We start from the raw sequence: 26,198 nt of genomic DNA on the forward strand, positions 1-26,198 counted from the left end.
GACTTTATTTTAATGAAATTTATTAGCAAATATGCAATAAATATTTCTGGATAAAATATTAAATGTAGTAGTTTTTCGGAAATTCTTGTGACAGTCGCTTGTACCACCCTTCCTTCCTAAAATTCGCTTTTCCCTGTCAACATCGATGACCTGGCTACGAAAGCCACTATTTTGGAGGTCGTTAAGCAAACTAATTAACCCTCCCAACTACGGGTAGCTACCGCCTTTAGAACCACCATGTTCACCGCCTTGAACAAAATTACCAAACCAATATAATTAGGGATTGTCGTAAACAAAACACGACAAAGAAAATAAACCCGCATTTCCGAGTAAACGGGATTATTCTTGAAACATCGTACGAGCATCCCTCTAAAAAACACGCGATATTACGTAGAGTTACGCTAAAAAACGGGGATTTCCCCGAAAACGCTCCGCGAAAGACCATTTCCACAGGCCTCGACGGAAACCCCTGTTATATAAAATATACGCGGTTTATAATAGACTGTTGATTTGATTTCCAATTATTTTCGATGCCGAGAACGAAAGGGTTCAGCGGCGCCTTAGCGAAGAACAGGTTTAGCCCCCTCCCCAGTGTCCGTGGCCTTCCCCCCGATTTCGGGAAAAAAGTAGTTACAGCGTCAAGGCCTCGTCTCGTCTCTGCCTCGACCAGCTTCGTTATAAAAGGAAAGAGCGAACGCTTACAAAGTGCCATAGTCAAGAATTCAATAAAACTATCCAGCACGGAGATAGAGAGCTTGCGCTCAATATACTTTAAAAGAATTCAAGAGCTCGGGAATAACGAAATAGTCTTCTCCCACAGAGTGAATTTTCTGAAGAAATGCAATAACATGAATCGATAAAGTGCCATTTCGATACGTTTTGGAATTCCTTAATATATAGTGCCGTCGTAGCTTATCAGCGCAGTCCACGATGTACGCCAAAGAAATTCTACTTTTACTCCTAATTGGATTGGTCTGCTTGACGTTAGCGCAAAGAGGTAGGATGCTTTCCTTTTCCTATACCGCTTAAAAGGCCTAGGTTTTCTTCTGCTTCGCCTAGCATTTGCACTTCCCGCCAAACATGTTTTTGGTGAAGGTCGAGCGGCCGGCCTGCTTTGCGATCGGGACATTTTGTGCCTGCCCAGTATTGCCAATGTTAGAAAATCGATGCTTCGCCTAGCATTTGCACTTCCCGCCAAACATGTTTTTGGAGAGGGTCGAGCGGCTGGCCTGCTTTGCGATCGGGACATTTTGTGCCTGCCCAGTATTGTAAATGTTCGAAAATCGAAATTATCATTGTTGGATAATAAATTTCCCACTGTTCCCACGAATTACCATACCTCTATTTAACCCCGCCCCAATGAAAACTATCGAAAAACATGCCATAATTTAAAAAAAATTTGGGAAATGAACTTTTTAAAATAAAATTTTTAAACATTTTGGTTGTTAGTCCTATACATGGAGTAAAAACGCGAACAAGTAAAGAGACCAAGAAGTGGGGGAGAAAACTAAGCTTTATTGGGAAAAATATGCGGTACTTCGGCCGATAGGCCTTCAAGGCGAAAAACTTTAATAGGACTAACCGACAATTTGAAAAAGTTTAAAAATATTAAAGACGCGAGGCGCGAGACGATAACACGCGACAACAAAAGGAGAATACAAACACGCGACAAAAAGGGGGGGGGACTAGAAAAGCTAAAAAAAGCTAAAAAGGACTGTCTTAAAAGGGGAATGTTCGCCATAAGTTTGATGAACAATTAAAGGGGGGAAAAACGACGAAACAAAAACGAGAGGCGAGGGAACCAAACATCAAATGCTTGCGAACAAACCCCTACCCGACAACCAAAAAACCGTCCTCGTTCGAAAAAGACGACAACCGAGCAATGTCGAACGCGGGCGGGAAAAACACGAAGTCAGGATGACCGCAAAAAACACAACAATACCCCCTAAAAAACGAACCACCGTACATGGTTTGATTGAAGTATTAGCAGGCGCCTCCTTTATACTATTTCTAAAATCTCAAAATACACAGCTCTAGATAATTTTGAGCTTTAAAAAACCTAGGATAAATACCCGGCGACATGAAAATTGCCACAATCTGGCAACACTGTGCCGGAAAGTTAGTAACAACAAACACAAGGAAAGCCGCGAGCGTAGCTAGCCTTTAAACACGCTAAGGCAGTGTTGTGTACAAATTGCATTGTACGAACCTTTACACTGAACATTTTACCGGCGGGGGAGGGGAGACAATTTCCGCATTTTCCCCTTCCGACAGCAGCAGGCGTTAATGCGTCTAACCAATGAAAACTGTACGCAAGAAAATGCACGGCTTTTGACGGGTTGCGTTCTTCTTGTGTTGTTCCTAGCTGCCAACTAGCACCCCGCTGATTTTCGAAGGAGGGAGCTCGCTCGAATATTCTTTAGACCTGTCGCTCTTCGCCGAACAGTTGACCATTGTAATACGACCGCCTTAGCGTTAGAGTCCTGTCTAAATAACAAAAGTATAGATTTTACATTTAGTAACTGGTGTCACTAGTCACAACTAACGAAACGTTTCCTACCTTCGCTTTCGCTACGAGGTAACAATGGTCAGAATTATTACAAGCCTTTCTCCACCTTTACCATATATTTTACAGAAACATTACTATTATTTTCGGTACAAGTAAAACTGCACTGAAATATTATATAGTAGTAATATCACGATTAATAACTATCGTTAATTTAGTGTGCAAGTAATTGGAATTGTTCACGATGAAATTATGACTTCAAATTATAGTTTAAATCCAATAAATCGGATTTATTTGATGAGGTCTAAGCCGGAAATACAAGAAGTCGTACAGTAGGAAGTGTACTTGTATCAAATAGGCACCCATTTGTCTTCTGAGCGTTACTGCATATATACTGACCGTTGCCATGAACTATCAGTAACACAACGTCACTCACACGTTTTCCCAAATATAACACCTAAGAGGCGGCTACGGCCGAAGCAAAGGTCTACGTTCAGTCTCTTCCTCGAAAAAGGGTTCTTTTGCTTTTCCCTCGTAACCCCTCCTATTGATAGCGACGGTCAGTTCGCTCTCCTGACGGTCCTGACCCCTCCATGCAAAGTCCGAATTACTAGGTTATCAATAAGGATAACAAAGGATAAAGGAATATTCCAGATATTAAAATTAAAATTACGCATTCGTCTCAATTCTATAATAATTTCCTAATACTGCAAATCAAATCAACTTCTAGGTGGTAACAGGGGATCCAGCAGCGGTTCCCGAGGTTCCGGAGGCGGTAACTCTCGAAGTGGACCTCGCCGAACAGGGGGTGGGAGCTCCAGCAGACAATCCGACGATGACTCCCGAGATGGACCGACGGGTCCCAAGTGTAACACAGCGGGAGGTCAAGCGGGTACCTGCAGACATTTCAGCGGATGTGTCTTTCAATTCGAAAATCTAGATGACCTCGAAAAGTCGAGCTGCGATTTGGGTGAAGACGTGCAGGGGGTCTGTTGCCCCAACGCCAATCCACGAGCCAGTGGTCCAGGTACTTTCAAACTTGTTCATACCAATTTTATTGAAACGTTTTAATTGATGTTAATGGCTACCACAGTGCCAGTATCGGGAACCAGTTCCAGAAGGAAACCCGCGGATGTGCCAATACCTTCAATCAGCGATAACGACATTGACATCAGCGGTAGAAAGGTTTTGCAGGAAGTCGAAACGGACATTGATAAGCTGGAAGCCGAGCTATCTAGGAGAGGTATAATACGAAACATTAGTTTTAAGGTTAAACAAGAAGTTTATTAATAAATCCCATTTCGTAGGACTCGTTGTTCGGGCCGGAAGCGCGGGAGCTTTCCATTTGGCCTTTTTTGGCGATAAGAAACTGGCCCAAGACATTGGTCACGACGGTCAAGTACTATTGGAAACTGCCGAAGAAGTCACCAGAAGGTAAATCTAAACTTAAAACGCGGTTTGAAAACTGATTTTAACCGAGTGGCGTTTTAGGTTTAACCTGAGTTCCGTTCAGTCAAGAACGGGCTTGGGAAGGTTCAACGTGTCCAGTTCGGTAGTGGGACGTAGGTGTCCTCGCCAACCTAGATGTCCGATGACCAAGTACAGAAGCATTGACGGAAGTTGCAACAACGTAATGCGCCCAATGTGGGGAAAGTCTTTTATCGCCTTCAACAGATTCGTTCCATCCGATTACGCCGATGGTATTAGCAAACCCAGAGTAGCGTCGAATGGAGGCAAATTACCCAGTGCCAGAGTCATTTCTTCGGCAGCGACACCCGACGAAGACGTTCCCAACAATCTGTTAGCTCTGGGAATCATGCAATGGGCCCAGTTCATCGACCACGATTTCTCATTGGCATCTGTTACTAGAAGTGAGATAAACTAATCTGTCTATAAACTGGGAAGTGAATAAACTAACGATAATATTTCAGTGAGAAATGGGGAAGGAATCAAATGCTGCGACCAGGAGATCTTGGACAACCCAAGACTTCGACATCCCGCCTGTTTCGAAATCGAGATACCGAAAGACGACCCCTTCTACTCCCGACATAATCAGAGATGCATGGAATTCGTCAGAACAATGCCCGCTCCGAGCCCCACTTGTACTTTGGGTCCCAAGGAAGTTTTGAATCAACTGACATCCTTCATAGATGGCTCACAAGTATACGGCTCGACCGAGGAAGAAGCCAGAAGATTGAGATCGCTGAGCGGTGGACTCCTCAGGGCTACGAAGTACAACAACCTCGAACTTCTTCCTAGAGAAACTAACAGGAGCGAAGAATGCGTCGAACAACAAACGGACCTATTTTGTTTCATGGCTGGTACGTTCAGGCAAAAGGCGTTATTTAATCGGATCGAAATTTCCAAACGTTCAAATCCATTCGTATAGGTGACGAGCGGGTTAACGAACAGATCAGTTTAACAGCGATGCACACCATCTGGTTCCGAGAACACAATCGTATCGCGAGAGAACTAGCAAAGCACAATCCGGGATGGACGGACGAAATAATCTACCAAGAAACCCGTCGAATAGTCGGCGCTGAAATTCAACATATTACCTACAACGAATTCTTACCAATTCTCTTAGGTAAGCGTCTGCATTTTCGTAATCTAAGCGACGAAATTATACGTTAACGTAATAATTATAATTTCATAAAACAGGTCGTGATACCATGAGGAACTTCCGACTGTTGCTTCGGCCTTATGGCTTCAGCGATGATTACGATCCTTCCGTCAACCCGACCATCGGAACGGGGTTCTCTTCATCCGCCTACCGTTATGGACACACTTTAGTGCAGGTATTTTGCAAACTCGCTAATTATCGTAGTTGAGATTCTTTACTAACACCGTACGCGAATATTGCGAACATCTTTGAATAGGGTAAAGTAAACATTGTTGAAGAAAACGGAAGTGTGAAAGAGAGTCACGATCTGTCGTCTCAGTTCTTCAACCCGCTGCTAATTTACCAGGGAAAATTCGACGGCTTAATTCGAGGTCTCACCACCCAACCTGCCCAAACTTTCGATCGATTCGTCACGAAGCAGGTACAGCTGATCCTCTTTTGAAAGTTTAATTGTTAATCATTAATTAATTGGCATAGTACGTCTTATATATATATTTATGTATATTAAATCAAAAAATTGCACACAACAAAACCCGTTTTCAAGTGGCTTAGATATTTGAATTTTTTTAATTCAACAAGAATTTGAAGTTAAAGGAATTTAATGTTCACCTAAAACATTTTTCGAAATTGGTAGAATTCGAACTCTTTATAATGCACTTATGCAGAACTATACATACTTAAAATTTCACCAAATTACAATATTTTGAAATTGATTTTGAAGTGTTTTAAAATTTAAATCCCTTTCGGATCATGACCCGTCAACATGGTCGCTTTAGATAATCCTTAACTGGCTTTCAACGTGAGATTTTTGGTAAACCACTTTGAGCGAGGTCGCTAGAAGAAGGATTCTAAAGCTTAAAATTGTTATCTAAAAACAATCCTTGAAAAAAACACCCTGGGTTGATTGAAAAGGTGTCGTAACCGTTGAACATTATCTTTCAGTTGACGAACCATCTTTTCCAACCGCCGTCGGCCCACTTCGGCCTCGACTTAATCGCCTTGAACATTCAACGAGCCAGGGACAATGGAGTTCCGGGCTACAACGTTTTCAGAGAGTACTGCGGATTCCCTAAAATCCGCACTTTCGATGAGCTGAAGGCCTTCATGCACCCGGCCACCGTAGAAGGTTTCAAGAGGAACTACCGCAACGTGGACGACATTGATCTCTTTCCGGCCGGAGTGGCCGAAAAATCCTTGCCACACGCTACACTTGGACCAACCTTCGGGTGCATCGCCGCGGAACAGTTCCGAAGACTGAAAGTCGGGGACAGGTTCTTTTACGAAAACGGTGGTCTCGAGTCTTCATTTTCGCGAAGTAAGGTCTTTCTCAACTACTTAGAAGAAATAGCGACTCTAACTAAATCGTCTTTATAGGACAACTGCGCGAAATTAGGAAAGTCAGTTTGGCCAGAGTATATTGCGACAACTCTGACGACATCAAAAGGATGCAACCACTGGCCTTGGTTCAAGAGAAAAGATGGTAATTATCGCGTTCAAATTTAAACGAAATTCCCGTAGTTCAACCTTTAACATTTATTCGAAATTCTAGGAATCCTAAAGTACCTTGCAGAGGTAGACAAATCCCAAGAATGAATCTAGATGCTTGGCGAAACGAGCCAACGTGGTCTCAATGAACACGTTCACCGTAAAATCCCTCCAAAAACTCCGCCTTCTACATCTCAACTCGTTATTAGTCCCGCATTTCATAATGCCTTGTTTTTATTATATACCTATAACTTTATTGTTACATTTCAAAAATAAAACGTTGAATAAAAACTAACGACAATTTCCATTATTATTCCTCGTAACCTTTTAGAGAAGAGAAAGTGAGGTAATTACCATTATAGAGAGCTAAAAACCCAGTGACATTTATAAAGTTACATCACGGCCGACGCGATTCAAGCGAACATGGCATTAATTTAATTTTTCTTCGACCTTGACAATCGACAACGTTCATGCAAAAATATGCTAACTCCAAAATGTTACTTTTATGAAAATTGGAATTCCGATATTTTAATTATAAAAGCAGATCATACAAGGAGACTTTATAACGAAATTTGGTTATTTCAAAAGGTCCACAACTTATTGCCAAAATATACCTTCTAAGAGTTGCAACGCTCTCTATATAGATAAATATTACCTACGCAAATATGTAAAATTTACACAGTACATTTATTAATTTTAAGGTTTCATTATACTTTATTTAATTTACTATTTTAAGCATAATATTTAACGTAATTAAATATTTTAAGTATAATATTTAACGTAATTTAATATTTTCGGTATAATATTTAGCTTAATTTAATATTTTCGGTATAATATTTTACTTAATTTAATATTTTCATTATAATATTTTACTTAATTTAATATTTTCAGTATAATATTTTACTTAATTTAATATTTTCATTATAATATTTTACTTAATTTAATATTATCGGTATAATATTTTACTTAATTTAATATTTTCAGTATAATATTTTACTTAATTTAATATTTTCATTATAATATTTTACTTAATTTAATATTTTCGGTATAATATTTTACTTAATTTAATATTTTCATTATAACATTTTACTTAATTTAATATTATCAGTATAATATTTTACTTAATTTAATATTTTCATTATAATATTTTACTTAATTTAATATCTTCGGTATAATATTTTACTTAATTTAATATCTTCGGTATAATATTTTACTTAATTTAATATTTTCATTATAATATTTTACTTAATTTAATATTTTCATTATAATATTTTACTTAATTTAATATTTTCATTATAATATTTTACTTAATTTAATATTTTCAGTATAATATTTTACTTAATTTAATATTTTCATTATATTTTACTTAATTTAATATTTTCATTATAATATTTTACTTAATTTAATATTTTCATTATAATATTTTACTTAATTTAATATTTTCATTATAATATTTTACTTAATTTAATATTTTCAGTATAATATGTAACTTAGTTTTAACATTTTCAGTATAATATGTAACTTAGTCTTAACATTTTCAGTACAATACTTAATTGAAGTGTAAAGTTTCCAGTATTATACTTAACTGAAGTGTAAAATTTCCAATATACTATGTAAGCTAATTTTACATATACAGAATAATACTATACCTTATTTTAAATTGTAAATATCACACTTAATTTCTCAACCTCTTACAATACGTTTGATAAGTTTGATAAAATATCTACAAAATTAAAGTTAACCTCAATTGGTTTAAAAAAATTGGTTTTAGCATATTTTTGCACTGAGGTAACCAAACGTAAAGAAGAGCCATAAAATATCTCTCTTTGTAGAAAGCGGGGGTGTCGGGGCTATTACACTTGGATTGAAGGTATGAGCATCCAGTCGTGCGCGAAGAAGGATTTCCCGAGCAGAGTTTTCCCTGTGCACTTTTTTGTTTCTTTCGTCCGAAGAATTGTCGGAATTAGCCGAAAAACCTTCGTGGGCGAACGTCTTATAGAAAAGGTAAAATAATATAAAGAGCCGCGCGAAAAAGAAGAGGTCTGTTTCGGTGGTTGATAGGCGTTGTGGAACAAAGGGTTCCTTGACTGCGACGCTGGCTGCGGACCTTGGAAGACGCGCTAATTATCGAATATTTACGGGGGACTGTTGTTCTCGAGATAAAACCCAACGCGTTATGTTTTTCATTCATTCGACGACATCGCTGAAAGGAGTTATTATGGATTTATTAACGATTGCCAGCGTCTTGTCACTATTACTGCAAACTAATGGTCAAAGTTCAGGTAGGTTTCGCTGGAGATAGTTAAGAATTGATACTTTCCTTATTAATAATTCAACGCTCGTACGCGATCTTACAGGAGCCAGAAGAATTTACGGGCCCGTTTTGTTTCCCGGGTCGTGCCAAACTGCGACGGGTAGCGTGGGACAGTGTAGACTCGCCAGCAGTTGTTTCTCCATTCTCGAAGACGGGGAATATAACTTGGCAGAATGCGTACAACCGACCGGAGACCCCGGATTATGCTGTCCGCTATCGCCTTCCGCCATCGGGGTGGTATCCACCAACGCGATCTACCCTCCAGCCACCACTAGGATCCCTTACGTACCCATGCCGGACATCACCGTGGACGATGTCAACAAAGCCGGTCAGATTGGAGTGCAGCAACATCAAAATGTGGTTAAGTTGGAGAACGAACTTGCCCAACGAGGTTAGTGAGTCACGCGTGTTGCGACTTGAAAATGAAATAGTAAAATTACTCGTAACTTTGTAGGACTGTTTGTAAGGAAAAACACTCCCGAAGCCTTCCATCAGGCGTTTTTCGGGAGTAGTAAAAAAGCTCAAAGTGTCGCTAAGCTTGGGTTCGTAGGCTTGGAGATTGCTCTTGATATATACAACAAGTAAATATAAAGAACACGTGAAATTTTATAAAATACTAGCGCACATTCCCCAGCTAAGATCTCCGTTTATAGGTTTCAGCTGAACCCCAAACAAGGACGTGACGGATTGATGCAACTCGATTTGAAACGAACCGAATACGAAGGTATATGTCCCCGACAACCATACTGCGTTGCGAGCAAATACAGAACCCAGGATGGCAGTTGCAACAACCTCAAACATGGTCTATGGGGGAAATCTTTCACGGCCTTCCAACGATTTCTACCACCGAAATATATTGATGGTAAAAAAAACAAATATTAAATCTATATGCCAATTTCTAAAGACCATCTTTGTAATATATAGGCGTGAACCTACCAAGAATCGCGTCTGACGGTGGTCCACTACCAAGTGCGAGGGAAATATCGGCAATGGCCACACCGGACATGGATGTACCTCACAGTACGTTCACCTTATTGACCATGCAATGGGGACAATTTTTGGACCACGACTTAACAGTGACGGCCATCACAAAAAGTAAGCCAAATATACGCGTAAGATACCACCATATGTAACATAATGGCTCAAAAGTATGACTTTATATAACATATCCATCAAAACAGAGACCATAGAATAAGTAGACTGAGCAGGCTTTTACTTTAAGAAACGGATATCCCGCGTCTTCTTAATCAATAAAATTGTAAATAAAATAGGCTAAAGTTTAATGAATGACGCTTTGGAATGTGCGCAATTTCATGAACGGTTAATGACGTTCTTATGATCGATTATGTTACATATGATAGCACGATAGGAAAGGCTAAATGGTACTATACACAGCGGCCAGAGGAGACGGCATCAAATGTTGCGCTCAAGAAATACAAACGAACCCCAGACTGCGCCACCCCGAGTGCTTCGAAATCGACATCCCCAAGGACGATCCCTTCTATGCCATACATCAGCAGACATGCATGGAGTTCGTGCGATCAGCTCCGGCTCCGAGAAGCGACTGCAACCTGGGTCCCAGAGAACAACTCAACCAACTGACGGCTTACATTGACGGATCGATGATTTACGGTTCAACACACGAAGAAACCGCCAAGTTACGGAGCTTCTCCGGGGGTCTAATGAAAGTCATGAGATACAACAACGTGGACATGTTACCGAGAGATTTGAACAAGAGCGAAGAATGCGCCCAAAGACAGACGGACCTGTATTGTTTTATGGCCGGTTAGCTCCGATCAATTATTAGGTTAAATCAGTTTAGCTAAACCATCAATGTTGGCAGGTGACGAGAGAGTTAACGAGCAAATCAGTTTGACGACAATGCACACGATCTGGATGCGGGAGCATAACAGAGTGGCTGGAGAGTTGTTGAGGATAAACCCCGACTGGAATGACGAAGCCGTATTCCAAGAAGCCAAAAGGATCGTAGCGGCTGAAATACAACACATCACTTACAACGAATTTCTACCATTACTTTTAGGTAGACAAGTTATTCGGGCGTTTGGTTTACGTCTAGAACCTTCCAGTTATAGCTACAAATACGACGCTGAGGTGAACCCTAGTATCGCTAACGCCTTCGCGGCAGCGGCTTACAGATACGGACATACCTTAGTTCAGGTAAGTAACCGTCAGTGGCGGATTAACGAATAGGTTGAGTAGGCTGAAGCCTAGGAACCCGGAACCTTTGCCAAATGGTTGTGGGGTATGGGATGAGATTTCAAGGAGATCCAAAGGACCATAATAAAGCTCAAGCTTAGGAGCCTCGGTTGTTGTTAATCCACCACTAGTAACAATTGATCCGCCGCTGTATGAAAACCTATTTCGTAACAGGGTCAAGTGAAAATGGTCAATTCGGACAACACCAAAGTAGGGGAAGTGCCATTATCGACCCAATTCTTTAACCCGGTTATGCTGTATACTCCGGGAAACTTGGACCGATTCCTTCGCGGGCTTATAGCCACCCCGGCACAGCGGTTCGACAGATTCGTCACTAGTCAAGTGAGCTTAAATAGTAAACCGGCAGTGAGACAGCCAAAACCTTAAAACGGTACGCGTACATTTCAGCTAACCAACCACCTCTTCGAAATACCCGGACACGGCTATGGACTGGACTTAATAGCTCTGAATATCCAAAGAGGCAGGGACCATGGTATCCCAGGTTACAACGACTGGAGAGAACACTGCGGCTTTCAAAGAATGTACACCTTCGATGACCTGAATAAGGTCATGAACGAACATACGGTCAGGGCTTTCAGAAAATTATACAGGTAAGTTCGCTATGAACAACCCTCATATCAATTTACGCTCATAAATACCCAACGAAGGCACGTGGACGACATAGACTTATTCCCGGCTGGTGTAGCGGAATTCTCAATCACGAACGCCACATTGGGACCAACTTTCGCCTGCATCGTCGCCGAACAGTTTAGAAGGTTAAAGGTCGGAGACCGTTTCTGGTACGAGAACGGTGGACAATCTGGAACTTTCTCGGAAGGTCTGTTTTCACCGAAAGTCTAGCCACTTCAAAAATCTGGGAAGCTATTCTGTAAAAATCAAAATGACAAAACGACCATGGTTCGTCAAAAATGGCAATGCGCGTGTGAAGAAGAGGCTGCTATCGAAATATCAAACTATCGATAGTATTGGTCAAATTCAAAATCGTGGCGGTCTGTAATGCCGACGTAAGTGATTTTAATTAAATACTTCGACATGCGGTCCGATGGTGACAATTTAAGCCTTGGACACCAAAATGAACAGATATTTGTCATCCGCTTAAGCATTTTGTTTATAATTTGACTCAAATACCGGATATAGCGTAACATACTACCACTTCTTAAAACGGAACTTATACAATCGATATCTTGAATTTTCGATATCGACCCCTTCTCCACATGCGCATTGCCATTTTATTTGTCATTTTAAAATTTTTACACAATAGCCTTCCTGGTGCACAAATACCGATAAATAGAAATAGCTGTTTCTGAAAAACCCAGAAATCTACAAGGAATACAGCAAATTTTAGAAAATCGCATAAATATTAAAGATATTGGAAAATCCTAAGAATTATTGAGAATACAAAAAAATATTTTAATATTTTCATCAGAAAAATATTAGAAATATGGAGATAATTAAAAAATAGTGGAAATATCGAAAATATCGATAATGTTGATAAATATTAGAAGACTTTCTAGGAAGTATCGGGAAATACAAGAATTCAGAAATATAATGAAAACATTTTGAAATATTTCGAAATTAGAAATCTGGTGTACGTGTTTTTCCGAAGTGGCTAACCATCGATTTATTTATTAATAATTAAATTCTAATAAAAATAATTAGCGCAACTACAAGAAATAAGAAAAGTCAGCATAGCGAGAATCATCTGTGATAACGCCGATGATATTAAGCAAATTCAACCATTAGCTTTCATAGGACCCATGCCATGGTGAGTACGCGTTTGTAGACTTACAAACGCAAGACCACCTTCTAACAATAGCGTCTTTGATTTCCAGGAATCAAGTGACAAGCTGTTATAGTAGTCAAATACCTTATCTCAATCTGGCCATGTGGAAATCGGAACCTCTGGGTATTTGAAAGAGGGAATATTTTGGTCGCAATCACTTCAATTACGAAACGCGATCGCATCTCCTGCCTTTAACTATAATTATTAATCGCTTTGAAAATTGCGTTAATTGTTGTTACCACCGATAAAAAGAAACTGTTGTCGGTATTTTTAAAAATTATTCTCGTATATTCAACGGAATAAAAGCATTGTTTTACCAAAATGACGATGGCCCCACACTGAGCGGGTTAAATTACCCGCAAAATTACAATATTTACATCGACGCTTGCAATTTGTGTAATATTTACATTTGCAAAATACACAAAGGAGAGGATATTGCCCAACCCCACTTCGTAGTAGTCGTCTTGAATATCAAATATTTTCATAAAAACCTTTTCTTCCCTAACTTAGACGAAATTATAGGTTGCGGCTACCATTGTTTTTTTATATTAAATAACTTCATCTCCCCATTGTTTATTATAGTGCTTCAAACAGGATCTGACAAAACAATCTATTACGATATAAATAATTAAAATCACGCTTTCCTTATTTTTTTTATCGAAAAAATCCTAATGTTTATCAAAACTTTCCAGCGTTTTGAAAGCCGCCGTAGATGTAAAACTAACAAAGATATATCCATATTTATATTTTAGGTTGATTGGGTCGATAATGGGCAAACTGAAATTTATTGATGACGTACGTGACGTCACCAATTTTAAATTATCGGGGTTTGAATGGAAATTTGGAAAATACGGATTTAGTATAAATTGTGGAATGTAACGAGCCAGTTTTGCAGGTTGAAAAGAGCGGGGAATTTTATGGGATATTAATCGATATTATCGTCTTTAAAAAGGCCACTTATTTGGACAGAAGCTTTTGTTTTCGTTAAAAATGTCGGCATAATTCGTTCCCTCCCCCCGTTTCAACTTCCTGTTACAGATAATAGGTATAAACACCCCTTCACTGACGTTCTTTTTTTAGTTTGAACTCTGCCTTGACCTTATCTGTAGAGCGAAAGATATAGTTAGTGTCTACAAAACGATTACTTATCCGCCCCTTGAACCCCTTTCAAATTGGCTGTTCTGGAAAAAACAAGCGTTTCTTCTCAAACGCGATACCATCTTCGACTATCGCTCTCTTCGACAAACATTCCAATACACCAGCCGCGAACGCGAAATATTTTCGAGTGGGTACGCGTTTGCATTGGTTGCATTCAACGATCATCGGCATGGCTCGCGAAGTGTGGAATGTATTCTTCCTGTGTGCGATTTTCCTAATATTACTTCCAGACGGATTGACTCAATACAACAACGGTAAGTATTTAAAATATAATATGTTTAGTTGTACAAAATTGCTTAATTAAAATTAGAAATATTGATAAATTTAATAAAATTATTATAAAATTAGCCTTTATTTTAATTGCGTATATAATTGTGATATAATATACGTATATTTTATTCTAAATCGTATTTTAAATTAAATGTTTTATCAACTTATGAAGTTTTTCGTCTTCCAGATGGTAGCTATCGTCAGAGACGACCATCAAATCCCAATCTTCCGGGTCTCAGCGCCAGCGGAGTGGTATATCCCGACGAGATAGGTAGGCCATCGGATCAGTCCGATTTAGTAAACTCTAGCGTTAATACGAGTATGCCAGAGCACAATGTTCCACACGGGAACCCCGTGCCTCCCGCTGAATTTAGCGGTAACGCGACTCTTAGCAGGGTAGATTCGGGGGTGAACCGCGAGCCACAAAGTCAGGTTGCTTCGCCTTCCGCAGATAGCAGCGGCACCCTAGCCCAGCCAGATATGAATTCGCGCATCTTCAGCGGGTCGGGTGGTCTGAGTTTCTTAACTGGGGCCGTCAATACCGCGGCAGGACTCTTGGGACTCCCCATCAACATCGAAACGTCAGTTAACCCGTCGCAGACCGCTCTGCAGAACCAGAACTACGAGTCATGCCAAGCGCCCAGGGGATTGCGTGGAAAGTGCGTCTTCGCCAGGAACTGCATGTTCCGGGAGTTCGCCACCAACGAGGCTCTCTTCGCCCAATACGCCTGCGTACTTCGAGAACAATACGTTGGACTTTGCTGTCCGGAGTCGTACCTCAGGCCGGAAGGTGGCGGAATCAATCAGGGTGGGTACCGCGGAACTTACGGGGGCAGTACCGGTAACGGTGGTTACGGGGTGTATAACCGCATTCCTCTTTACGGCCAATACACCAGCACCACGAACTACGGAAGCGGCTACAACGTCGGGTACGGAGCTACCACTCAACCTGGAAGTTACATTGGCGTCAATGGTCCAGGGTACAGTCCCAATCAACTAAACGGTAACTATGTAGAATATATGCCAGGTACCACCGATACCGGTACTGCGGCTGGGAGGGAGGGGGTAGCTAATGGTAACGATGCAACTTATGACGCAGGCGGATACCCAAACACAGGCAGTTACAATAACGGACAGTCTGCGAACAACGGAGGCTATAATCAAGGTATTAGCATGCTTAATTAGCACGCTTAATTCTGATGGGGTTAGGGACGTGATTGGTAACGATAAATTCTAACGCAGGCGGTTACAATACGGGGAATGGGTATGGTGGCCAAGGAGGCCCCGATGTGTCGTCAACGTATCCAGGTCAAGAAACAACATATCCCAATGTTTACTCACCAGAAAGACCAACTCGACCAGGAGGATGGAGCGGAGGAAACGGAAATGGATGGAATGGAGGAAGCGGATGGAATGGGGGAAATGGTAATGGATGGAACAATGGAGGTAGCGGAAACGGATGGCAGAACGGCGGAAATAATTGGTCGAATGGCGGAAACGGTCGTCCGCATGGAGGACACGGAAAGCCACACGGTGGAAGACCCGCTGCTGGAAATGGAGGTCAACACAATGGCGGGTGGCAAAACCCGAACCAGGGAAGACCCAACAGCGGCGGTAATCAAAGACCACACGGTGGAAATGGAGGTCGACCAAGCGGTGGTTGGCAAAACCCAAATCAAGGCCGACCCAACAGCGGGGGTAATCAAAGACCCCGACCGATTCAAAAGCCCTGGACGGATGCCGAGAAACAAACATCGGCTGCCCTTTACGATGGTAATTAACCCCAAACAGGGTTACAGCTCATTTAATTTAACTAATTCTAAATTTGAACTGTCTAATCACGCAGATTGCGGCATTAGCGTAAGAACTAGAATCGTCGGTGGAGTACAATCTGAGCAGTTACAATGGCCGTGGATGGTAAGAGTGGAATCCGATTTAAATTAATCGATTTGCTGTATTGAAATGACCAATGGTTTTCTCGAAACAGGGAGCTCTCTTACGACCTTCTGACCTGAATCAACCGTTTTGCGGGGGTGCCCTTCTCAACGAACGATGCGTCTTGACAGCGGCTCATTGCACCAATGGGTACCGTTAAGCCCAACCGACTTAAAACTATTATAGTCATTAATCCCAATATAACATTCTTTGAACAGGATGTCTCCGAACGATATCATGGTCAGACTCGGCGAGTACGACTTCTCTAAAACTGACGACGATAGGCATCAAGATTTCAAAATCGCCCAGATCAAACAGCACGAAGCTTACGACAAAAAGACCAACCTCAACGATATTTCCATCCTAATATTGGATAGACCCGCCCAAATAGGAGAAGATGTCACTCCAATATGTCTCCCGGATCCAAACCAGTGGGTCGCCGATAAAGAAGCTACAGTGGCCGGTTGGGGAACCATGTCTTACGGTAAGAACGCTTTAAGTAAGTTTCTAAAGTAACATCGGCTAATATCTATAATATTTGTGGCGGTACAGGAGGAAATACCAGCCCCGTATTACGCCACGTGACCGTGCCCATCTGGAAGAACCCCGAATGCTACGAAGCTCTGAAGAAGAATATCACGAGAAATTTCCTTTGCGCCGGAAATAGGGCCGGTGGCCAAGACTCGTGCCAAGGAGACTCCGGAGGACCCCTGATGTTCGAGGACGGTTCCAATCGCTGGCACACCGTCGGTGTCGTTTCTTACGGTTATCGATGCGCCGAGCCAATGAGCCCTGGAGTGTACACCAGGTAATATGCACTACAGAATATACTAATCGAAATAGATCGTACCTAAAGCGTATAACTATTTTCCAGAGTAACAAAATACATCGATTGGATCGTCAGCCACTGTCGATAAACAAATACTCAACTTTATAGCAATCGTGCCAAAGCACCGATATTTTTTAAACAATCATTCCATTTTTTTGAGCTTCAGTGAAGAAGGTTAATTGTCGATCTTAAAATATTTTTAAGTATTGTATATTTTTAACGACTGACTAGTTCATGATCATTGTAAACGTGTAAATTTCGTATAAATATGACGTATTTAGTAGATGGTCTTATTTAATTTTTAGTTAGTTTTAAGTCCAGTGTTTCTCAAGCTATAAATCACGGGGAAAGACATCAGTCTGCTATTAGACATTTACGCTTTTCACAAAAGAGAGATCCTTTAACAAGAGTAACGCCATTACGACTATTTTTTAATTTAATTTAATTTAATTAGCTAAAAATCGTGTTTCTTCAAATTTAGTTCTTACATAATTGTTTCTTAAATTATATTTAGTTTTGTAATAAATCGGTAAGCATTTATTCCCTGCCCTACTAAGAGGATAAAGTGGTGCCATCTTTAACATGACATTAAAATCGCATCTTTAAAGGGGAACGGTCAAGCTTTAACCAGTTAGATAAATTTTAGTTTTTAATGGGCTATTGGGTTATGAATCAAAAAATATTGAGCGGTTAATTTTTAATAAAATAAAGAAATTTCGGGAAATCGAAAAGCACGCGTCCGCCGCGACACCTGGTGAGAAATCAGTGAGACGGAAAAACCACGTATAAGCGCGCTGCTGAAGACGCGAAAAATATGTTTTGCACGCGCGGCGCGTTCCAGTTATAAGAGACATAGGCCTAAATTGCGCGATTTTAAAAGTTAGGATAGTTCGCAAATCGCTCATACGGGGTTAGGGGCGCTGGCGGCGAAAATTCAAACCCAAACACCTGGCGTTATTTTTCGTTTCAACTTTTTGGGCCAAAAGCTATTTTTTCTAGACAAAAAAGGTACGTGTTAGTATATTGAACGTCTTGTTAATCTTTTGATACGGAAATAAGGCCATATTTGGAAAAGCTTGGCCGTTCCCCTTTAAGGGCTTCGCTTTAAATCTAATGTTTTAAAGCCGTTTGCAATTACCCTGGTAATACCTAATCAATTAAAAGTTCGCCAGTAAGGTGAAACCCAATTAATGTTTAGTAACTAGGGGTGTGCAAAACGAGGGGTAAGTCACTCTCGGATGACCTGTACACCGAGTTCGCGTACTTAGTACTGTTAAAGGTACGGATTTTAAAGAGTTCACGAACTCTTATTAGCACAGTCAGAGGTACGACAGTGTACACCGAGTTCGCGGAGTGACCAACCCCTCGGTGCCAAATATTTGGTGAGACCAAATAATTCGATCGAATACCAAATCGAATAGCGCTTGGAAAATTACGCGAATATTCGTTTTTTCTGATCAAATAGTCGAATATTTGAAAAGTGAGGGAAAAAGATTGCAACTGGCCGAATAACCGCGGGTCTTTTTCTAATTTGGTGAGTTTCAAGGCCATCAAATTAATATTTCTGACACCTCTTTAGGCCACAGCGGCAAGGACCATATACAAAGCTACCTCGCGCGTCCATACTATCCGCTTTAAAACTTCTTAGCGAAAGGCAGAAGTTGTTTAAATGTTTATTCTATTCTAGCGCCGATTGGCGTGCATTGTTTTCTGTTTTGGAATAACAAAGTAAAACTAAAACCAAGTCTAAAATAAAACCGGGAGAAAGGTTTAAGTAACTTTGTGGTTAAAAAAGTGCATTTCGTGTAACATTTTGAAATTATTTGAATGGTAAGTCAAGAAATTATTGAATTACATTTTTACGAAAGATACTAAAATGTATTATATTATTGTAGGTTACGGTTAAGAATCCCACATTTTAGCCAAGGGCCCAAATGTAATTATTTTCTTATTTTGCTATTTTAATTATTTTTTTAAATATATTTGGACACATTTTCAATAACTTGCTTTAACTGCCATGATTTCATTTTTTTTTTAATTGTTTGACAAATATGCAAACTATTTGGTTATTTGAAAACCAAATACGTTGAATTATTTCGTTTTGGTCAGTTAAATGGCTTGGGATTTTTGCCCTAAGCAATTCTACCAAATTATTTGATGCTTTAAATATTTGATTTGTATTTGACGTACCTCGGAAAAATATATTTGATATTTGATTCGATCCTAAAAAAATGGTATTTGCACACCTCTATTTATTTAGTAACGTTTTATGCCACCAGAAAAGGACTCTCTCGGCGTCGCATTGTTTTGTTACAGTAACACTCCAATTCTTTGTCTCCAATCGGAGACTAGTAATTTGGTTTTCATATCTCGTCCATTGAGTTGGGAATATTAACCTAGAGATGCAATCAAATCTGCTCCCCGCGAAACAAGTTTTTGAAAATTACGAATGTGCCGTCTCCTCTAAAATGACGAGAAAACGTTATCATATGACCCGTGCTGACATCCATTATTTTGGAAAAAAAAAAATTGCCGGAAAACGCGTCTTATTTGAACGAACCATTGAGAGATAGACGGCGCCACGGGTAGAATGATAAAGTTTTCTCGTCATTTGGGAGCAGATATCAGTATTCTTATTTTTTAAAAACTTGTTTCGCGAAATACTGAAATCCGACGTTTTGATTTCACCTTTAGATTAATATTCCCAACTCAATGATCTCGTCCGTAAAATAAGCAAATTAAGAAATTTTTTATTACGTATTTAGAAGTGTTGAAACGGTAATAAATAATATATTAATTATCTATAAGTTGCTTTAAGAGAGATGACTAAAGTTTGATTTAAAAGGCCTTTTTTAAATAATTTCCATCAAATAATAAACGTTCTAAATTGCAACTGTGTTCAGAAAATATTTTAAAATATTATACTTATTTAACAAAAGAGAAACACCGTTACTTTTATCTTAATTAAACCATTCCACTAAAAACAATGGATTTAAATGTTGAAATAGATGGAAAAGAAACTAGAGTAGATAAACATTTACATTAACTTAATAAGCGCACTACAAATATTTACCTAGGTGGAATTTGTATCATTATAAACTATCTCAACCACCATGTCAAGCAAGGACTACATAATAAGGATATAGGATATAACTCATTCTAGAGGTTTATTTATTTAAGCCGGACCAGAGTACACAACTTAGAATCAGGAAAAATAGGGTGTCGATCATTTCTATTCGATCCTTATTCGTGTCCTAGAAATCTATTGTTTCTAGTCTTAGTACATTATTTTATTATTAATAACGAATGCTTATTAAAGGTAATCGATTCCTTAATTTCAACAGCGACAAATTCTTTTCGCAGAGATGACTAACGTATTTTACGTAACTGACGTATTCATCACTGACAAAAAGCCCCATCTACATTAATTTGCTAGAGTGATTCGGCTGAAAAGTAACAAGCAGATGAAATAAATAGCAGTTTGTTAACATTTTTCGCTTCTGCATGTCAATATAGTGTTGGGCGGCTGAATGGTTGGGGCCCCGGTTTGAGAGGGGTGCCGAAATTGGGTGGCGCGCCTTTTTGGTGTTTATAAAAATTTTAATGAAAGCATAACATAATTTGAAACCACATTAGCTAATTAGAAATAAAAATCGTTTTCCCATATCGTCGATGAACGTTTTTTCGCTACTATTTACTTTACAATAGTAAATAAACCATAAAATTACAGTGAATAGTTCTGACGGCTAAAGCATTTTCCTGGTATTTTCATTATAAACCAGGGTATATAAAATGTAGTAGAAAAAGTGGTTGGGCGATACTACAAGAATAGAATGAAGCCTAAAGTAATACAGTTCTTCAATGTACTTGCTTGCTATTTCGTTGTCGTTTATCCAGCTTTATGATAAATAAACTAGCAGGCCATCTTCAAGAATTCTATTTGTTTATTAGGCTCTTATGAACCTGCATTCAATATTCTATAATGCAATTAAATTGTTTTCGATGGCTAGTTCCAAAGAAGTCTATCGGTACGATTTAATCTAGTGTTGTTAATTTTCTGGAAAAATAAAATGCGGAAAAATTTCCAGGAAATTTTCCGCAAGTCGGAAAAATAAAAAATTGAAACATAATTTACTTTTTAGGGGTTTTTAATGTTTTAAACTTTTTATCGATATAATATGTCTAATATCAGTAAACATACTACAACACATTAATAGTGTAACATTTTTAATCAGTTTAAACTAGTCTAGAGGTTTAGTTTTACTTTCAGATTCGAAAAAATTAGGTGAAAATGCCACTTTATTTAAATATGCAAACAATGTATTAGACTTATCATGGAATGAAAACTTTCTTTATTGTTTTCGGAAAAATACGGAAAGTTTCTGGAAAAAAGGCCTCGGTCATTTTCCGGAACATTTTCCGACTTACAACACTAATTTAATCTGTCGTGTGAAAGCGACAGCTTTCAAAAAGTTCATAAGAGTAATTCCTTAAAAAATCGCGCAAAATAGTGTTTTAAAGCAATTAAGGTAAGGAATAAAAGAATTAAGTTTACTAAGAACAACCCGCGAGTTAAAAATAAAAATATTCATTATTTTTTATCTTTGACTCACGGGCTCTTAGTAAACTTAATTCTTTTATTTCACATATATTAACCGTGATACTATCAGTATGACCATTATAATTAATGTACTTAAAGTATACTAGTCTTGCCACCTTACCTAGTGTTTCAAGCTCCATGTAAAATGACCATGTACCATAAAGAATTAAGGTATTAAATATGTTTACACAAAGTATTTTGAAAGTGATTGAAAGGATTATTTATTGTTATGAAAACGGTAAATTTAAAACATGGACATGGTAATGAATGAATGAATGGTTTTTATTTGGTTTTCGTATAAAAACGAACCGTTTTACAACAGGGCGGCTCCGCTAGGGGGAGCTCAACCAGTATTTTGAAAATCAAATATATATTGAAATTACAGAGATTAAGATATTAAAATATTAAATAGCTACATTCAAATTTAGAAAATTATTTATCTTCTAATATTCGTTGTTTCTGCCAGTACCACTTAGTCAACATGTGCTTCAGAAAAGGTGGGTGCCATCTAGGAGCAACAAACACAAGGGGGACGCAGCTAGCCTTTAAACACGCTAACGCAGTGTTGTGTACGAATTTCATTGGACGAGCGTCACGAGCCTTTACGCTGAACGATTTACGGGCGGGGGGGAAGACAATTTCTGAATTTTCCCCTTCCGACGGCAGCAGGCGCTAAAGCGTCTAGCCAATGAAAAATGTACACAAGAAAATCCACGACTTTTGACGGGTTGCATTATCCTTGCGTAGGGTGTTGTGTTTGTTAAAAATTCCCCTTGCCCGGGTGAAAACAATTTATAGAGCCGGCCCTGAGTGTTACCAAACATTTAAACTAGTAATTTATAACAAGCACATACAGCGAATAATGGCGCGTCTAACTCCTTGACGGATTAAAGTTACATTTATTTAAATTAGCTTTTTCAGAGAACACATAGCGGCGAAGGTGCGAAGTTCATACATTGCTATATTTATCGTCTGCTTAGTAAGCCAAAATCCAGCAGCTTATGAGTTTCTTGTATGTAATCTAAAAGGGCTATTTCTATCCCAATCCCATCCCAAAAAAACTTAATTTATCAAGCATCAGGCCATTATTCACGTTTAAAATAAACCTTTAAAAATATTTAAAAGTACTGTATATTTTCTTCACGAATATTTAAAGATTAAGGTGTATTTTGCATTTTTTAAATTTTAATTGACTTTAAACGCAGTTTCAAGTTGAGATTAATTTTCATTCCCCGGCGATAGATGGCTCCTCTAGCCTACCTTTTCCCCCACCCGAATGAGGCCAGCCAAGTATTAGAAATTATTCGCGCGAAAAGATTATGTAAAGGCACGATTTTCCGTGTCCAATAAATACTTGAGCCAAACATTTTTGCGTTCTTTCTTTGTGTGGGAAGGAGGAGGGGGAAAATAGGGCTACAACACTAGCCATTTTAAGTGAAATTGGATTTGGTTTCCAGCGGTTCTGTCCAGTTAAGTTATTTATATTAAATTTGATGTCATTCTAAAACCTATTTTGGAATTAACAATTTATTTTCTTAAATGATAATCTAACAAAGTCTCATTCGTATTATTTCAAATAGTCAGTTGAGGTGGACCCAAATATTTTATTCATCGTTTCTTTTTAAATTTTAGCTTCTACCTATTGGTAATTGATGATCATCTTATTTTTGAACCCATCGACATGACGCCACCACAAGTAATCTAACTTTACAATAGCATTTTTGAAACATCATTTTTTTAACTAAGAAACTTGAGCATATTTTGCTTAAATGGAGTAAAACCTCTGGTATTTCTGTCGGCCTCAAACGGTTCCATTACTGTTCGCTATTACCCTATGGCTTTTGACACGCGAATCTTGAGCAAATTTGAGTAAACAAGCTAGGTTTTACGCGTAAATGTAAGCTTTCTTGGTAATGGCATGGACCAGAGGCCATTAATTCGCAACCCAATCATTCCTCAAAAGCGTGGCACTGCTGACATTGTTTACACTATGGCGAATCAAGAATTTGATACATCGTCCTGGGCGAGTAATTAGCGAGATGGTGAAAGACCGGTTCTGGAAAGGTGCGGTATGCGAGGCTCGTCCATCCACCGACTAATTGAAATCAGAACCCTATTATTAAGAAAATATTATGACGGGTTAGCGTCATTACCAGTCACTTCTGTCAAAGGCGGAAACCCTTTCGCGGGCGTAAACGAGACAGTCAACACACCTCGTGTCGGGGTGGGAAGGAGGGAAGAGTAGATAGTGACCCACATGATGACTAGTATAGAGTCGGGCCTCGGGTGATGGCTGATGTCTCGGGGACCTAGCCGAGGAAGGTTCCCACGCTCAACGGAGCACTCGGAATCGAAGATAATGACTGAGCAATAAAGCGGCGGCTATTAAAAACTCGCCTCGCGATTACGGTCATTTATCCGTGGCGTGATGACATCGAGTGCGTGCACACTTTTTCTGTCGAACGGTAAAAACGAATGGACGCGGACAAATCGGGAAATTCATTCTTCAACGTCAAAATGCCGTAACTACAATTCTCTCTAAATTGACATACACATTGATTCTTTGATCGAAAAATGCCCCTATTTTAAAGGGAGTATAACCCCTCCGGTTTGGTAGGGTGCGCTTAGACTATACCGAGTAGCTTCCAAGACAGGGTTGGACATAAGGATATTTTTTAAGTAGTCAGCCTGACTAGTAAGCCTCCAATCTTAATTTATTTTAGTAGTCACTGACTAGTGGGGGTAAAAATGGGGGTATAAAAACAAGAAGGACAAACAACATTTTGCTTTACCCGTCAGAATTAATATAGGGATTTATTATCACTTGAGTTACGTGATTTGGCCGATCACAATTTTTTTTAAATTAAATGGGATGATGAATGATGAATTTATGATACGACATTTTCGCCATTATTTATGAATATTAAGGTTCGATTATTTTTAGTAGTCAGAGCATTTATTTTAGTAGTCAAATGCCGTGACTAGTGCCTTATCTCCAACCCTGTTCCACAAGCCTTCCTTGTGAGGGGGGATACGAGGAGTTAGTTTAGTTACTAGGGTGTATAACCTTTTTCGGAATTTGGTGGTAAAACAAGATCAAACTAACTCCCGGCCGCCCCTCGCTAGGAAGGCTTGTGCAAGCTAATCGGTATAGTCTAAGCGCACCCTACCAAACAAGAGGTGTTATACTCCCTTTAAAGAAAAACTCGTATTAATTACGTGATTAATTAGCTAGTAATTGATCCCCAAAAATCTCAGTGCAAAATTATTGTAACTCCAACAATATTTTTGTATATCGGAAGAAATAATGAAATATTTTTACATTACAATTTGATTTATAAAATATTTTTTGTACAATGCAGTTCGAAGTTTCAAAGACTTTGTGGGTTATTGGTTTTCCTAAATTTCCTAAAGCGAGTCCAATTTTCTAGAAATCAACGTTTTAAAGATATTTGATTTTTGCACCGGGAAAGTTTCTTCTTCTGGGCAATGTCGAGGACTGAAATACTGGTCCGGCAATCGGCTGCGCCTAGCAAAAACTAGTCCCGCGGCCCGGGCGTGACGTGATCAGCTGTAAGAAACGTGTCAGAGGCGGTCATCGTCGTAACGGCAGTTTTCGACCCCCGTCTCGATTCGTACCCCCCTCCTTATCGCTATTCCTAGACACACCGAAGACTTTTTTCATCGCAGACTTTGGGTTTAAGGTACATACTTTTTATTCTCGCTAGTTTTATGACTTGGTATCGGATATCTTTCAAATCTTTCTTGCAGGAATAAACGCCGCGATTTAAATGTCCGATACTACCTTTCGCTAGCCAGTTTAGCTTCGCCTTACGAGCTTCGCCACGATGCTCGTTATTAAAACGATAATTTATAATATAGGAATAATTTCCGGCGACGGCGGACTCTGAAGAGTGCTAACGAAAGAAATAAAAAGATGAACGTGACGGTGTCCGCGGATGGAACAGCGCGAGTTTGCGTTACAAAAGCGGAGTCTACCATGTGGCTCCACTAACTGCTCGAGCGGTTTCTCACCTAATCCACTTTACGGGATACATGCCGGGTAAGTGTTTCGCGTTTTTAAACATTTTTAACTGCCAGGTAATCGCTCTTAAGTCGATCATCTAGCTTTAAAAAAAAATCTAAAAATTGGTCACCATACGCCAAAGCACCGTCCTGCCCACTAGTGCCGGTACAGTCACTGGTGAATTAACTATCAGCCAGACCACTAACAAAGGAGACGACCCGAGGTGTAACACACCGATTTTGTTCAAACTCGGGGGTTTGGTAGACCTTCATGTAACTTGAAAAACCCTAAAGGGAAATGTCTCCATAGGCAACCGTTTTGCCATGGTAACCAAAAATGTTTTTGACAACACAAAATGGAAATTGTAAAAAATGGAATTTTTTGATAATGCCAAAAATAGAAAATATAAATAAAAAAATTATGAAAAAGT

At 39.3% G+C, this 26,198-nt stretch overlaps 3 protein-coding genes across 5 annotated transcripts; all 3 read left to right on the forward strand.

Moving 5' to 3' along the window:
* Positions 1-747: 747 nt before the first annotated feature.
* Positions 748-6,909, forward strand: LOC149922199 (immunomodulatory peroxidase-like). The gene is made up of 12 exons (XM_090163393.1): positions 748-997; positions 3,237-3,533; positions 3,600-3,749; positions 3,814-3,940; positions 3,998-4,377; positions 4,438-4,827; positions 4,896-5,093; positions 5,168-5,304; positions 5,386-5,550; positions 6,072-6,444; positions 6,504-6,609; positions 6,679-6,909. Exons 1-12 carry the CDS (start codon positions 931-933, stop codon positions 6,761-6,763), a joined length of 2,475 nt encoding a protein of 824 aa, XP_090019519.1. The 5' UTR covers positions 748-930; the 3' UTR covers positions 6,764-6,909.
* Positions 6,910-8,688: 1,779 nt separating this feature from the next.
* Positions 8,689-13,199, forward strand: LOC149922200 (immunomodulatory peroxidase-like). The gene is made up of 12 exons (XM_090163394.1): positions 8,689-8,896; positions 8,972-9,319; positions 9,383-9,509; positions 9,582-9,790; positions 9,853-10,023; positions 10,324-10,713; positions 10,772-11,106; positions 11,320-11,487; positions 11,554-11,756; positions 11,814-11,983; positions 12,826-12,931; positions 12,999-13,199. Exons 1-12 carry the CDS (start codon positions 8,791-8,793, stop codon positions 13,078-13,080), a joined length of 2,415 nt encoding a protein of 804 aa, XP_090019520.1. The 5' UTR covers positions 8,689-8,790; the 3' UTR covers positions 13,081-13,199.
* An 845-nt stretch (positions 13,200-14,044) lies between these two features.
* LOC149922201 (uncharacterized) lies at positions 14,045-17,424 on the forward strand. Of its 3 annotated transcripts, none has more exons than XM_090163396.1 (10): positions 14,045-14,361; positions 14,565-14,648; positions 14,829-15,185; positions 15,477-15,542; positions 15,620-16,150; positions 16,224-16,294; positions 16,365-16,462; positions 16,531-16,796; positions 16,865-17,120; positions 17,187-17,424. In XM_090163396.1, the coding sequence occupies exons 1-10, from the start codon at positions 14,277-14,279 to the stop codon at positions 17,227-17,229; spliced, it is 1,857 nt and encodes a 618-aa protein (XP_090019522.1). In that variant the 5' UTR covers positions 14,045-14,276; the 3' UTR covers positions 17,230-17,424. The 3 variants fall into 3 exon arrangements, with proteins under 3 accessions (XP_090019522.1, XP_090019521.1, XP_090019523.1); XM_090163397.1 differs by having other exon boundaries at positions 14,046-14,361; positions 14,928-15,185; XM_090163395.1 differs by having other exon boundaries at positions 14,565-15,185.
* The last annotated feature ends 8,774 nt before the right edge of the window (positions 17,425-26,198 follow it).

This window comes from Leiobunum rupestre, chromosome 11 (genome assembly GCF_980474605.1).
Source record: "Leiobunum rupestre chromosome 11, qqLeiRupe1.1.hap1, whole genome shotgun sequence".
In the NCBI taxonomy this organism is placed as follows: Eukaryota; Metazoa; Arthropoda; class Arachnida; order Opiliones; family Sclerosomatidae; genus Leiobunum; species Leiobunum rupestre.